The 12,128-nt window shown below is 43.2% G+C and overlaps 1 protein-coding gene across 1 annotated transcript; it reads right to left on the bottom strand.

Annotated features, from left to right (window-relative positions):
- Positions 1-1,095: 1,095 nt before the first annotated feature.
- sec13 (SEC13 homolog, nuclear pore and COPII coat complex component) lies at positions 1,096-11,888 on the bottom strand. Its single transcript, XM_046338981.1, has 9 exons — positions 11,727-11,888; positions 11,301-11,345; positions 10,935-11,050; positions 10,557-10,708; positions 10,107-10,240; positions 9,744-9,877; positions 6,970-7,090; positions 2,228-2,374; positions 1,096-1,653 (listed from the first exon to the last, which is right to left on the bottom strand). The coding sequence occupies exons 1-9, from the start codon at positions 11,727-11,729 to the stop codon at positions 1,543-1,545; spliced, it is 963 nt and encodes a 320-aa protein (XP_046194937.1). The 5' UTR covers positions 11,730-11,888; the 3' UTR covers positions 1,096-1,542.
- Positions 11,889-12,128: the final 240 nt, after the last annotated feature.

The following is a 12,128-nucleotide window of genomic DNA, read 5'->3' as shown; positions in this document are numbered from 1 at the left end:
AACACAAGACAAGTTCCCTCCCTGGCACTCTGTACTGTCTTTTCATTCTCATCACACCCCATGCCAGGGTCTGCTTCTGCTGCTTGGAGCGCAGCGCCAGGTGTTTCCTTCTCCCTCTCTTCAGGTTTACCTTGAGGTCTTCCACAGGTCGATGTTGCTGGCCTTTACTGACCATCTGATGCAGGGCTGGAGGGCAACTCCCTCCCTGACCGATCCCCAGGACCAGAGTTTCCCCTCCCTGGCCGATCCCCAGGACCAGAGTTGCCCCCTCCCTGACCGATCCCCAGGACCAGAGTTGCCCCCTCCCTGACCGATCCCCAGGACCAGAGTTGCCCCTCCCTGACCGATCCCCAGGACCGGAGATGCCCCTCCCTGACCGATCCCCAGGACCGGAGATGCCCCTCCCTGACCGATCCCCAGGACCGGAGATGCCCCTCCCTGACCGATCCCCAGGACCGGAGATGCCCCCCCTGACCGATCCCCAGGACCGGAGATGCCCCCTGACCGATCCCCAGGACCGGAGGACCGGAGTTGCCCCCCCGGAGTTGCCCCCCTGACCGATCCCCAGGACCGGAGTTGCCCCCCCTGACCGATCCCCAGGACCGGAGTTGCCCCCTCCCTGACCGATCCCCAGGACCGGAGATGCCCCCTCCCTGACCGATCCCCAGGACCGGAGATGCCCCCTCCCTGACCGATCCCCAGGACCGGAGTTGCCCCCTCCCTGACCGATCCCCAGGACCGGAGTTGCCCCTCCCTGACCGATCCCCAGGACCGGAGTTGCCCCCTCCCTGACCGATCCCCAGGACCGGAGTTGCCCCCTCCCTGACCGATCCCCAGACCGGATCCCCAGGACCCCAGGACCGGAGTTGCCCCTCCCTGACCGATCCCCAGGACCGGAGATGCCCCCTCCCCCCAGACCGATCCCCAGGACCGGAGATGCCCCCTCCCTGACCGATCCCCAGGACCGGAGATGCCCCCTCCCTGACCGATCCCCAGGACCGGAGTTGCCCCTCCCTGACCGATCCCCAGGACTGGAGTTGCCCCTCCCTGACTGATCGATCATAGAAGAAATAGCTGAGCTTTTGGGGAAACAACTTTTCCTTGAAGTTCTTTTTAATTATTTGAAATATGAAAACATAACATTCTTGTTTCTAACAATCAATTGGAAGAAAAGCTTTCACAAAAACAGTTTCAAATTTGACAAAACATTGTTTTACAAGCAAGTATGTCATCTATGGATGTTTTGAGCAGGTTTTAATGAAGGTTTTAATTCAGGTAGTTTCCCTCAATGGTAACCATTTAAATCTGGATCATCGTAAACTGAACGATGAAACCTCAATCGGTCTTTAGAGAAATTCCATCATGAAATATGGTCTTAAAGTCTGTTAGAGAAAGAGAGAGAGGGGCCACTATGGAGTTTAACAGGTGGTAGTTAGCCCAGATCTGGGACTAGGATAGATGGTAGAAGTGTCTCTGGAGTAGTAGCCCATTCATTCTCTGTGGGGGTAGGAGGGGGGAGTGGAATGTCCTTCTGTGCCTGGATCACTGCTCGTTCGCCGCTCCGTCTGCGATGGACGATACGGCTCCCTGACCTTTGTTAACGTCGCTGATACAGGCCCACTGGCCGTCTGCAGACTCCTTCCACAACGTCACCTGGAGACAGCCGACAACAATATACATCAGAAAACAACACTGGCCGTCTGCAGACTCCTTCCACAACGTCACCTGGAGACAGCCGACAACAATATACATCAGAAAACAACACTGGCCGTCTGCAGACTCCTTCCACAACGTCACCTGGAGACAGCCGACAAAAATATACATCAGAAAACAACACTGGCCGTCTGCAGACTCCTTCCACAACGTCACCTGGAGACAGCCGACAACAATATACATCAGAAAACAACACTGGCAGTCTTTCCAACTCCTTCCACAACGTCACCTGGAGACAGCCGACAACAATATACATCAGAAAACAACACTGGCCGTCTTTCCAACTCCTTCCACAACGTCAACTGGACAAGAAGGACAGGGAACCAAGGGGATCATTTGTGACGAAACTGATGTATAAACTCGCTGTACTTTCAGACGCTTTGCATAAAGTATCTGCTAAGTGGTATAAATGATACGTTGCTGAGGATCAAGTTTATTCAGCTGCCTAGTAAAAGAGTCACCACTGACCGTGTGTGTGTGTACTGACCATGCGTGTGTATGTGTGTGTACTGACCTTGTTATCCCCCCCGGACACGGCCAGGATGTTTCCAGTGATGGACCAGCTGACATGCCACACCACGTCGTTGAACTTGTGGAGGAGTTTAGCCGTCCACGTGTTGCCTGAAGGGTCGTCACACGTCCAGATGAAGACCCTGCCGTCCTGCACGCAGACAGCAAGAGAGATTTTGTGTTAGATGTTTTTGTTCTGAGGTAAAGGTCATAAATACTCACTGGCAGACCAGAAAATGACAAACTGTGCCAACACACTTTAAAAAGATAACAGTTCCATTTCAATTCAGGAGTGCCTTTTACTTTCAATGAGAAGGAAAACATCCCAATTGTTAAATAAACTGACACTTTTAGAATGATTTGAATTCCAACAATCATAATGGAATTGACCGTGAACAGTTTGTTGGTTATATGAAATGAGCCAAAATCAAACATTGTAGGATCCTGTGGACCCCAGGAACAACAGCTAGTTCATTCCACCAATAGGTGCCTTTTGGACAGGCAAACTTTTAAGAAATTAATGTTCAACTCGCTCTTCTTTTCACCATTCAATTGCATGGAGGATATGTTTAGCCTACGGAAAAACACATTTTTCCCATCTCAGGCATTAACTATGAACTAAGAGCATTTTATCTGCATTGTACCACACTGTCTATCGACCCCGTTACAGACACTTATGTACAATGCAATCGGAAAGTATTCAGACCCCTTGACTTTCCACATTATTACATTACAGCCTTATTCTAAAACATTTTTCCCCCCTCAATTTACACACAATAATACCCCATCATGACAAAGCAAAAACAGGTTTACATTTTTAATCAAATAAACAAATATCACATATACATAAGTATTCAGACCCGTTACTCGGTACTTTGTTGAAGCCCCTTTGGCAACAATTAGAGCCTCAAGTGTTCTTGGTTATGACGCTACAAGCTTGGCACACCTGTATTTGGGGAGTTTCTCCCATTCTTCTCAATCTCTGTCAGGTTGGATGGGGAGCGTCGCTGCGCAGCTATTTTCAGGTCTCCAGAGATGTTCGATCAGGTTCAAGTCCGGGCTCTGGCTGGGCCACTCAAGGACATTGCGAGACTTGTCCCCGAAACCACTCCTGCGTTCTTAGCTGTGTGCTTAGGGTCGTTGTCCTGTTGGAAGGTGAACCTCAGGACCTCAGACTGGGGCAGAGTACTCTGGAGCAGGTTTTTATCAAGGATCTCTGTACTTTGCTCCATTTATCTTTCCCTCAACCCCGACTAGCCTCCCAGTCCCTGCAGTTGAAAAACATCCACATAGCTGCCACAACCATTCTTCACCATAGGGATGGTGCCGGGTCTCTGCCAGACGTGATGCTTTGCATTCAGGCCAAAGAGTTCAATCTTGGTTTTATCAGACCAGAGAATCTTGTTTCACATGGTTGAGAAACAATGGTTGTCCTTCTGGAAGGTCCTCCCACTTCCACAGAGGAATTCCCGAGCTCTGTCAGTGACCATCGGGTTCTTGGTCACCTCCATGACCAAGGCCCTTCTCCCCCGATTGCTCAGTTTGGCTGGGCGTCCAGCTCTAGGAAGATTCTTGTTGGTTCCAAACTTCTTCCATTTAAGAATGCTGGCCAATGTGTTCTTGGGGACCTTCAATGATGCAGAAATGTTTCGGTACCCTTCCCCAGATCTGTGCCGACACACAATCCTGTCTCGGAACTCTATGGACAATTCCTTCGACCTCACCTTAGTTTTTTCTCCGACATGCACCGTCTACTGTGGGATCTTATAAAGACAGGTGTGTGCCTTTCCAAATCAAGTCCAATCAATAGAATGTACCACAGGTGGACTCCAATCAAGTTGTAGAAACATCTCAAGGATCATCAATGAAACAGGATGCACCTGAGCTCAATTTCAAGTCTCATAGCAAAGGATCTGAATAATTATGTAAATAAGGCATTTCTGTTTATCTTGAATACATTTGCAAAATATTCTAAAAACCTGTTTTCGCTTTGTCATTATGGGGTTGTGGATTGATGAGAATCAATTTTAGAATAAGCCTGTAACTTAACAAAACGGGGGAAAAGTCAAGGGGTCTGAATACTTTTCTGAATGTACTGCAACTGTCTACCAACTTAAATAAAAGCATGTTTGAGATAAATCTAACATTTTCTCATTGATAAAGTATCCTTGTACAAATAAAAGTAATATCAAACCTAAAACTACAACCCTGTTATTGTCGATCCTGTTAAGAGGCCCAACTAACTAACTTTATCTGTGAAGATCAGCCATTACTCCTCTTGTGGTCCCATGCTCTTCGCCACGCGGTGTTCATGAAATTAGAAATTACACATGTTCCACACAAAATGAAAGTTGAAACATTGAATTTGATTTTCTAACATTAACTGAGCGAACAGGGTTGACATGTTGAGCTTTAGTCAAAGATGATGAAACAATTATAAAATAGACCACCATGCTGTTCAGAGGACCCAAACAACGCTGTGAATAATTTAATCTGGTGGAATGGCCCATTATTTGAAAGGGGTTAATTGTTTGTTTAACCACTCTTGGGTAGGGGACAGTATTTTGACACCATGATAAAAAGCGTGCCCATAGTAAACTGCCTGATACTCAGGCCCAGAAGATAGGATATGCATGAAAATGGTAGATTTGGATAGAAAACACTTTACAAGTTTATAAAACTGTTAACATTATGTCTGTGTGTATAACAGAACTGATATGGCAGGCAAAACCCAGACAACCCCCCCCCAACAACAAAAAAAATCAGCCTACCACTACTTTCATTGGCTAGCACTTTTATTATAAGGCCAAGTCATCTCAGATTACAGTTCCTAAGGCTTCCACTGATGTCAACCATCTTTAGAAAGAGTTTCAGGCTGGTTTTTGGAAAAATTAGCCAGAAATGTGTTTTTCTAGGTGGCTCCCATTTTGGCTGTAGTGTTTCCGGGCGCGTGGTAGAGAGCGCGTTCTTTGGTATTTTTCTCAGGTAAAGACAATAATGATTCTCCGCCTTAAGTTTTATCGTTTATTAACGTATTAGGGTACCTACGTTTTTTTATTATTTATTTTTATCCCCTTTTCTCCCCAATTTCGTGGTATCCAATTGTTTAGTAGCTACTATTTTGTCTCATCGCTACAACTCCCTTACGGGCTCGGGAGAGACGAAGGTTGAAAGTCATGCGTCCTCCGATACACAACCCAACCAAGCCGGAAGCCAGCCGCACCAATGTGTCGGAGGAAACACCATGCACCTGGCAACCTTGGTTAGCGTGCACTGCGCTCGGCCCGCCACAAGAGTCGCTGGTGCGCGATGAGACAAGGATATCCCTACCGGCCAAGCCCTCTCTAACCCGGACGAATTTTGTATGCATTTTGATGGAGGAAAACTGGGTGGATTATTGACTGAAGCGCGCCAGCTAAACTGAGTTTTTACGGATATAAAGGACAATATCGAACAAAAGGACCATTTGTGATGCAACTGGGACCTTTTGGAGTGCCAACAGAAGATGATCAAAGGTAAGGCATTTTTTATAGAGCTATTTCTGACTTTCGTGTCACACCTGCCTGGTTGAAATATGTTTGTTTTTCATTCGTTTGTATGCGGGGTGCTGTTCTCTGATAAGCATACCATGCGATTTTCGCCGTAAAGCCTTTTTGAAATCTAATACAGCGGCTGGATTAACAAGAAGTTAAGCTTTATTTTCATGTATTATACTTGTGACTTTATGAAAGTTTATTATTTATAATACTGTAGTTTGAATTTCGAGCTTTGCAATTTCACCGGACGCTACTGTCCCACCTGCCCATAAGAAGATAAGTTTGGCATTAAAACGAGGGACAAACAAAGGCATTTGCTAATCACATTCATATAAATAGTGATCTTCAGAAACGATTCAAAGCAGAAAAATAACTAGGCCTTTACAATGATGGTGAAACTTGGGAGACGTTTTTTAGATAAAAGTGTGTTCAAATCTTCCTAGAAGTGACAGAGTGTTGAAGGAGGGAAATGTCAAAATGCTGAATTTTTGCATTTTAAAAAGCCTTCATTCATACATGAATAAAAGGAATTTATTGAATTCTGTGTGGTCTATATTAAAGTGCACTTCATTTAATTTATCAGGCTTTTTAAAATTAAATATGGTTGCATAATTTATACGTAACATTTTTTGTGGAACGACCGCACTTCTGCTTGTTCAACAACTAATTGGGATCCAAATAAAAATATCTTAATTTGAGAGTAGGGGGGGAAAAAATCCTGCAGCAACAGGAAATGTGAATTACTATGTTGATTAAAATTCACAAGACCAATTTGTAGGGGAAGATACATTTTTAAGAAAGGGAAAATTAAGTCTGAAATGTAAAAGTGGAAATTACAAACGTCAAAAAAACATTTTAAACCTCAAATACACGACACATTTATGCTTGTTCAACAACTAATTGGGATCCAAATAAAAATATCTTAATTTGAGAGTAGGGGGGGAAAAAAATCCTGCAACAACAGGAAATGTGAATTACTATGTTGATTAAAATTCACAAGACCAATTTGTAGGGGAAGATACATTTTTAAGAAAGGGAAAATTAAGTCTGAAATGTAAAAGTGGAAATTACAAACGTCAAAAAAACATTTTAAACCTCAAATACACGACACATTTATTCCAGGAAAGTTAACCTGCAACAGGGTAAGCAAATAAAGATCCTACATCTGTAAAAGCCATACAATGTTTTTTTTACTCTAACGGTAGGTTACCTGAGAGCAGCTGGCGATGGTGCTGGTGGGTAGTCCTATGGAGGGAGCCCAGCCTACATCTCTGACCCAATCACTGTGAGCCTCCAGCTTCTGGTCCTCCTTCCATTGGCCATCCTCCTCTCTAAGGAAGAAGACATACAAACCTGTCTGGAAGCCATTTTATTCAAACTCCTCACTTGCCATAGGAACCTATTTGGTAACACCTTACATAAAAGTTGTTCACACAGTTATAACTATATCAAGTTGTCATTATAAAGAGAAAAGATGTTACTGCAAGTAAGTAAATGGTAAATATTTGGAGTGATGATGGAACTATACAGTGCCGTCACTGTACCCCTTGACTTGTTGATTTTTTTCTCACCCATCTACACACATAATAACAAAGTGAAAACATGTTCTTAGAAATGTTTGCACATTTATTTAAAATGAAATATAGAAATATCTAATTTACATAGAGTATCAGTCAAAGCTTGGACACCTACTCATTCAAGGATTTTTTTTTTAAAACAATTTCCTACATTATAGAATAGTGAAGACATCAAAACTATGAAATAACACATGGAATCATGTTGTACATAAAAAAAAAAGTGTTAAACAAATCAAAATATATTTTATATTTGAGATTCTTCAAAGTAGCCACCCTTTGCCTTGATGATAGCTTTGCACACTTGGCCTTCTCTCAACCAGCTTCATGAGATAGTCACTTGGAATGCATTTCAATTAACAGGTGTGGAATTTTTTTCAAATCAAATTGTCACATGCACCGAATATGCTTACTTTCTTTCCTTCTTACTGCGTTTGAATCAATCTGTTGTGTTATGACAAGGTAGGGAGGTATGGAAGGTAGGACTCCCGAGTGGCGCAGCAGTCTAAGGCACTGCATCTCAGTGCAAGAGGTGTCACTACAGTCCCTGGTCCGAATCCATGCTGTAACACATCCGGCCGTGATTGGGTGTCCCATAGGGTCGCCCACAATTGGCTCAGCCTCGTCCAGGTTTGGCCGGGGTAGGCCGTCATTGTGAATAAGAATTTGTTCTTAACTGACTTTCCTAGTTAAATTAAAAAATAATACAGAAGATATTTGATAAATACCATGTCATTATTCTGGCAAGAACAGCTCAAATAAGCAAAGAGAAATGACAGTCCATCATTACTCTAAGACATGCAGGTCAGTCAATACAGACAATTAAGAACTTTGAAAGTTTCTTCAAGCCAGTCGCAAAAACCACCAAGCACTATGATGAAACTGGCTCTCATGAGGACCGTCAGAGGAAAGGAAGACCCAGAGTTACCTCTGCTGCAGAGGATAAGTTCATTCGAGTTACCAGCCTCAGAGATTGCAGCCCAAATAAATGCTTCAGAGTTCAAGTAACAGACACATCTCAACATCAACTGTTCAGAGGAGACTGTGTGAATCAGGCCTTCATATCAATTTGCTGAAAAAAAAATAACACTACCAAAGGACACCAACAAGAGGAGACTGGATTGGACCAAGAAAAACAAGTAATGGACATTAGACCAGTGGAAATCTGTCCTTTGGTCTGATGAGTCCAAATTTGAGATTTTTGGTTCCAACCACTGTGTCTCTGAGTAGAGAAGGTGAACGGAGGATCTCTGCATGTGTGGTTCCAACCATGAAGCATGGAGGAGGTGGTGTGATGGTGCTTTGCTGGTGACACTGATTTATTTAGAATTCAAGGCACACTTAACCAGCATGGCTACCACAGCATTCTGTAGTGATACGCCATCCCATCTGGTTTGTGCTTAGTGGGACGATCATTTGTTTTTCAACAGGACAATGACCCAACACAACTCCAGGCTGTGTACGGGCAATTTTACCAAGGAGAGTGATGAGTGCTGCATCAGATGACCTGGCCTCCACAATCACCCGACCTCAACCCAATTGAGATGGTTTGGGATGAGTTTGACTGCAGAGTGAAGGAAAAGCAGCCAACCAGTGCTCAGCATACGTGGGAACTCCTTCAAGACGGTTGGAAAAGCATTCCAGGTGAAGCTGGTTAAGAGAATGCCAAGAGTGTGCAAAGCTGTCATCAAGGCAAATGGCTACATTGAAGAATCGAAAATACATTCTGATTTATAACTTTTTTGATTACTACATGATTCCATGTGTGTTATTTCATAGTTGTGATGTCTTCACTATTATTCTACATTGTAGAAAGGAGTAAGAAAAATATATAGAAAAACCCTTGAATGTGTAAGTGTCCAAACTTTTGTCTGTAACCAAGTATTCACTCCCCTTTGCTATGATATTTCAAATTGAGCTCCAATTTCCTTTGATCATCCTTGAGCTGTCACTAGAACATTATTGGAGTCCACCTGTGGCCAATTCAATTGTATGGACATAATTTAGAAAGAAACACACACATCTATATAAAAGGTCCCACAGTTGACAGTGGATGTCAGAGCGGAAACTAAACCATGAAGTCCAAGGAACTGTCAATAGATCTCAGAGACAGAATTGTGATGAGGCATATATCTGGGGAAAGGGTTAAACATATCTGGGGAAGGGTATGAAACAATGTGTGCGTAGAAAGTTTCCATGAGCAGTGGTCTCCATCATTGGGAACAATACAGAACTACCCAGACTGTGCCTAGAGCAGGCTGCCCAATCAAACTGAGCAATCAGGCAATAAGGACCAAGAACCCAATGACCTGCCAGAAGAGAGAAGTCTCTACAGCACTTCACCAATCTGAGCTTCATGGCAGAGTGGCCATGCAGAAGATAAGACACCCTCCAAACGTCTGCTACTTACTTCCAGAGTTTGACCAGGTTGTCGCAGCCTCCTGAGACAAACCTCTTGATGAAGTTGGGTTTCTGACCCGAGGGCTGGTCTATCAGACTACCTGGCACCACAGATGGAGCCCAGCTCACTGCGTTACAGCCAATCTAACAGGACAGAGGGGAAGGTTACAAAACACTGTCACATGTACAGACCAAGGACATGAATTCATATGAACTCAATTAGGACTATGACAACTAACCACAGAAGGACTGTCACAACAGACAGTGACAATTTAATGTCACTCTCTAGGTTTATTCATATTAACCCAGCCCTAGAGAAAATACTTAAATGTCAGTTTACAAATGAAAGTGAAAACAGTAGTTCATTACTCACTGTGTGTGCATTGCTGATCTTCTTAATGTCCCACTGTTGATCCCCAGAGCAGGTAACCAATGAGATGGCTCCATCTGAGCTGCCACAGGCCAGGATCAGACCAAAGTCATAGGGACCCCAGCACACTGAATTCACTGAAGCCACAAGGAAGCCAGGAAGTACTCATTAATATACACTAAAAACAGAGCTTTTGACAATGCTTAATTGCAGTGTTATTCATCCCTGGTTCTGAATAGGGCTTCGATCGAAAGTGAAACTAAACATGTTGCATACCAAGTGGGTCCCAAGCACCAGGTTTAAAGAACTCCATTTGAACATTTTCAATAAGATAATTGAAAATATTCAAACCATATATACCAAACGGTATGAACTCACTGTACTGTATGTCGCTCTGGATAAGAACATCTGCAAAATGACGTAAAATAGTAATTGAATTTGAGAGTGATTTACCTGAAGAGTCGTGTCCAGTGTACTCGTACATCTTATCCCAGGTTCCGTTCTCTTCCTTCCATATGATCACCTTCCTGTCATAGGAACAGGAGGCCAGGATGTTGCCGTACATGGGGTGAGCCCAAGCCACCTGCCACACAGGACCCTCATGGCTGCAGAGAGAGGAGATCGAGGCAGACAGTAAAAAGAGTGTCTGGATACAGCAATTCACAGGTAATGGAGAGGGGAGATGAAACAGGAAAATGGCAGTTCAATCTGTGTGGGCTGGAAAATAAGTGTTGCATGTCGATAATTGCAAAATCTGTGGTGCTGCTCATAGCAACTTCCTTTTTGATGAGTCAACCTTTAAAGCTCTAATCAAGCAGAGTCACGTCTTACCCTCTCAGATCTGCCACTAGGATTTGTCCTCCGTTTTTAACATCGAAGATCTTGACAGACCTGTCAGAAGAGCAGGTGGCCAGTCTGGTGCCATAATAATCCATCTGGGCATCATGCTTAAAACACAAGAGCATGTCATAAGAGATCAAAGGTTGCAATTATTACCTTGGATTAGTCAAATTGAGTGAGTTAGCTAGCTACTAAAATTAGATTAAATCAGGGATAAATAAAGTACATTCAGTTGATATATAGTAATTTGCTACAGCTGGTTGAATTTACGGGACATTGAATTAACAATCCATTAAAACTCAAGTCAGCTAGCTAAATGACAGTAGCTAGTAACTATCACATAAGAAAACTACTTACGATCATGTCCTCGTGGGAGGTGTCCACCGTGTTGATGACGGAAACCTATAGTTCATGAAACACAAGAAGTGAGAGATTATTTTGATACAACGCCAGTCTAAAAAGCTAATGTTGCGTTAGTTACCTAAATCTAACTTTGCTAGTTACAAACTAGCTAACAACGTTAGCTAGCTATTTAACTGGCTAGATAGACGCTTGAACTAATCGCAGAGATACCGTTAATGCATAAAACAGCATTACACGATCTTGTAACATACATTACTCTGTTTAACAGTCTATTTAGTAGTAAACAATAAGTAACTACAACCTAATAAAAATACACTTATTCAGCTTAGCAACTTGACACGTTAGCTTTCTAACGTTAACAGTTACTTTGCTAACCGGCTAACAACTGCAGTCAGAAATACCAGAAATGATGTTACTCACCATGATTGAAGATTATCGTAATGACTTTGTACCTAAACAGAGAAATTGCACTGCCAGACGTGTAACACTGTTATCAATATATCTCGGTTTTACGATGTATCAAGAACGACGTGGCAACAACTTACAACCACTGAAAAAAACAACTTCCGTGTGCGTGCACCAAGGTTCCGGTTGAAACAAGCATTTCGCTTACAAATATTTCCGTGAAAGATATGTTCCTATGTGGTGAACATTAGTTCCACCTGGTGGCAGTAGAAACGACAAATTAATTTTACTCATAACACAATGGTGCATATTTATAAAGGATCGTGCAAGTGTCATGTTTTCAAGTTTGTTCTTGGCCTAAATTATATTCCAACTAGGGGCTCCCGGGTGGCACAGTGACACTGCATTTCAGTGCAA

Source organism: Oncorhynchus gorbuscha, linkage group LG03 (genome assembly GCF_021184085.1).
Source record: "Oncorhynchus gorbuscha isolate QuinsamMale2020 ecotype Even-year linkage group LG03, OgorEven_v1.0, whole genome shotgun sequence".
Classification (NCBI taxonomy): domain Eukaryota; kingdom Metazoa; phylum Chordata; class Actinopteri; order Salmoniformes; family Salmonidae; genus Oncorhynchus; species Oncorhynchus gorbuscha.
The sequence above is the reverse complement of the archived record's forward strand: the minus strand, read 5'-3'. Positions and strand labels throughout refer to the sequence as shown.

Excerpts from the sequence above, each read along its gene's own strand:
- sec13 (XM_046338981.1), bottom strand. Across the intron at positions 10,709-10,934 it reads CTAGTGGCAGATCTGAGAGG|CCATGAGGGTCCTGTGTGGC; the intron begins GTAAGACGTGAC and ends CTCTCTCTGCAG. Across the intron at positions 9,878-10,106 it reads AGATCAGCAATGCACACACA|ATTGGCTGTAACGCAGTGAG; the intron begins GTGAGTAATGAA and ends CTGTCCTGTTAG.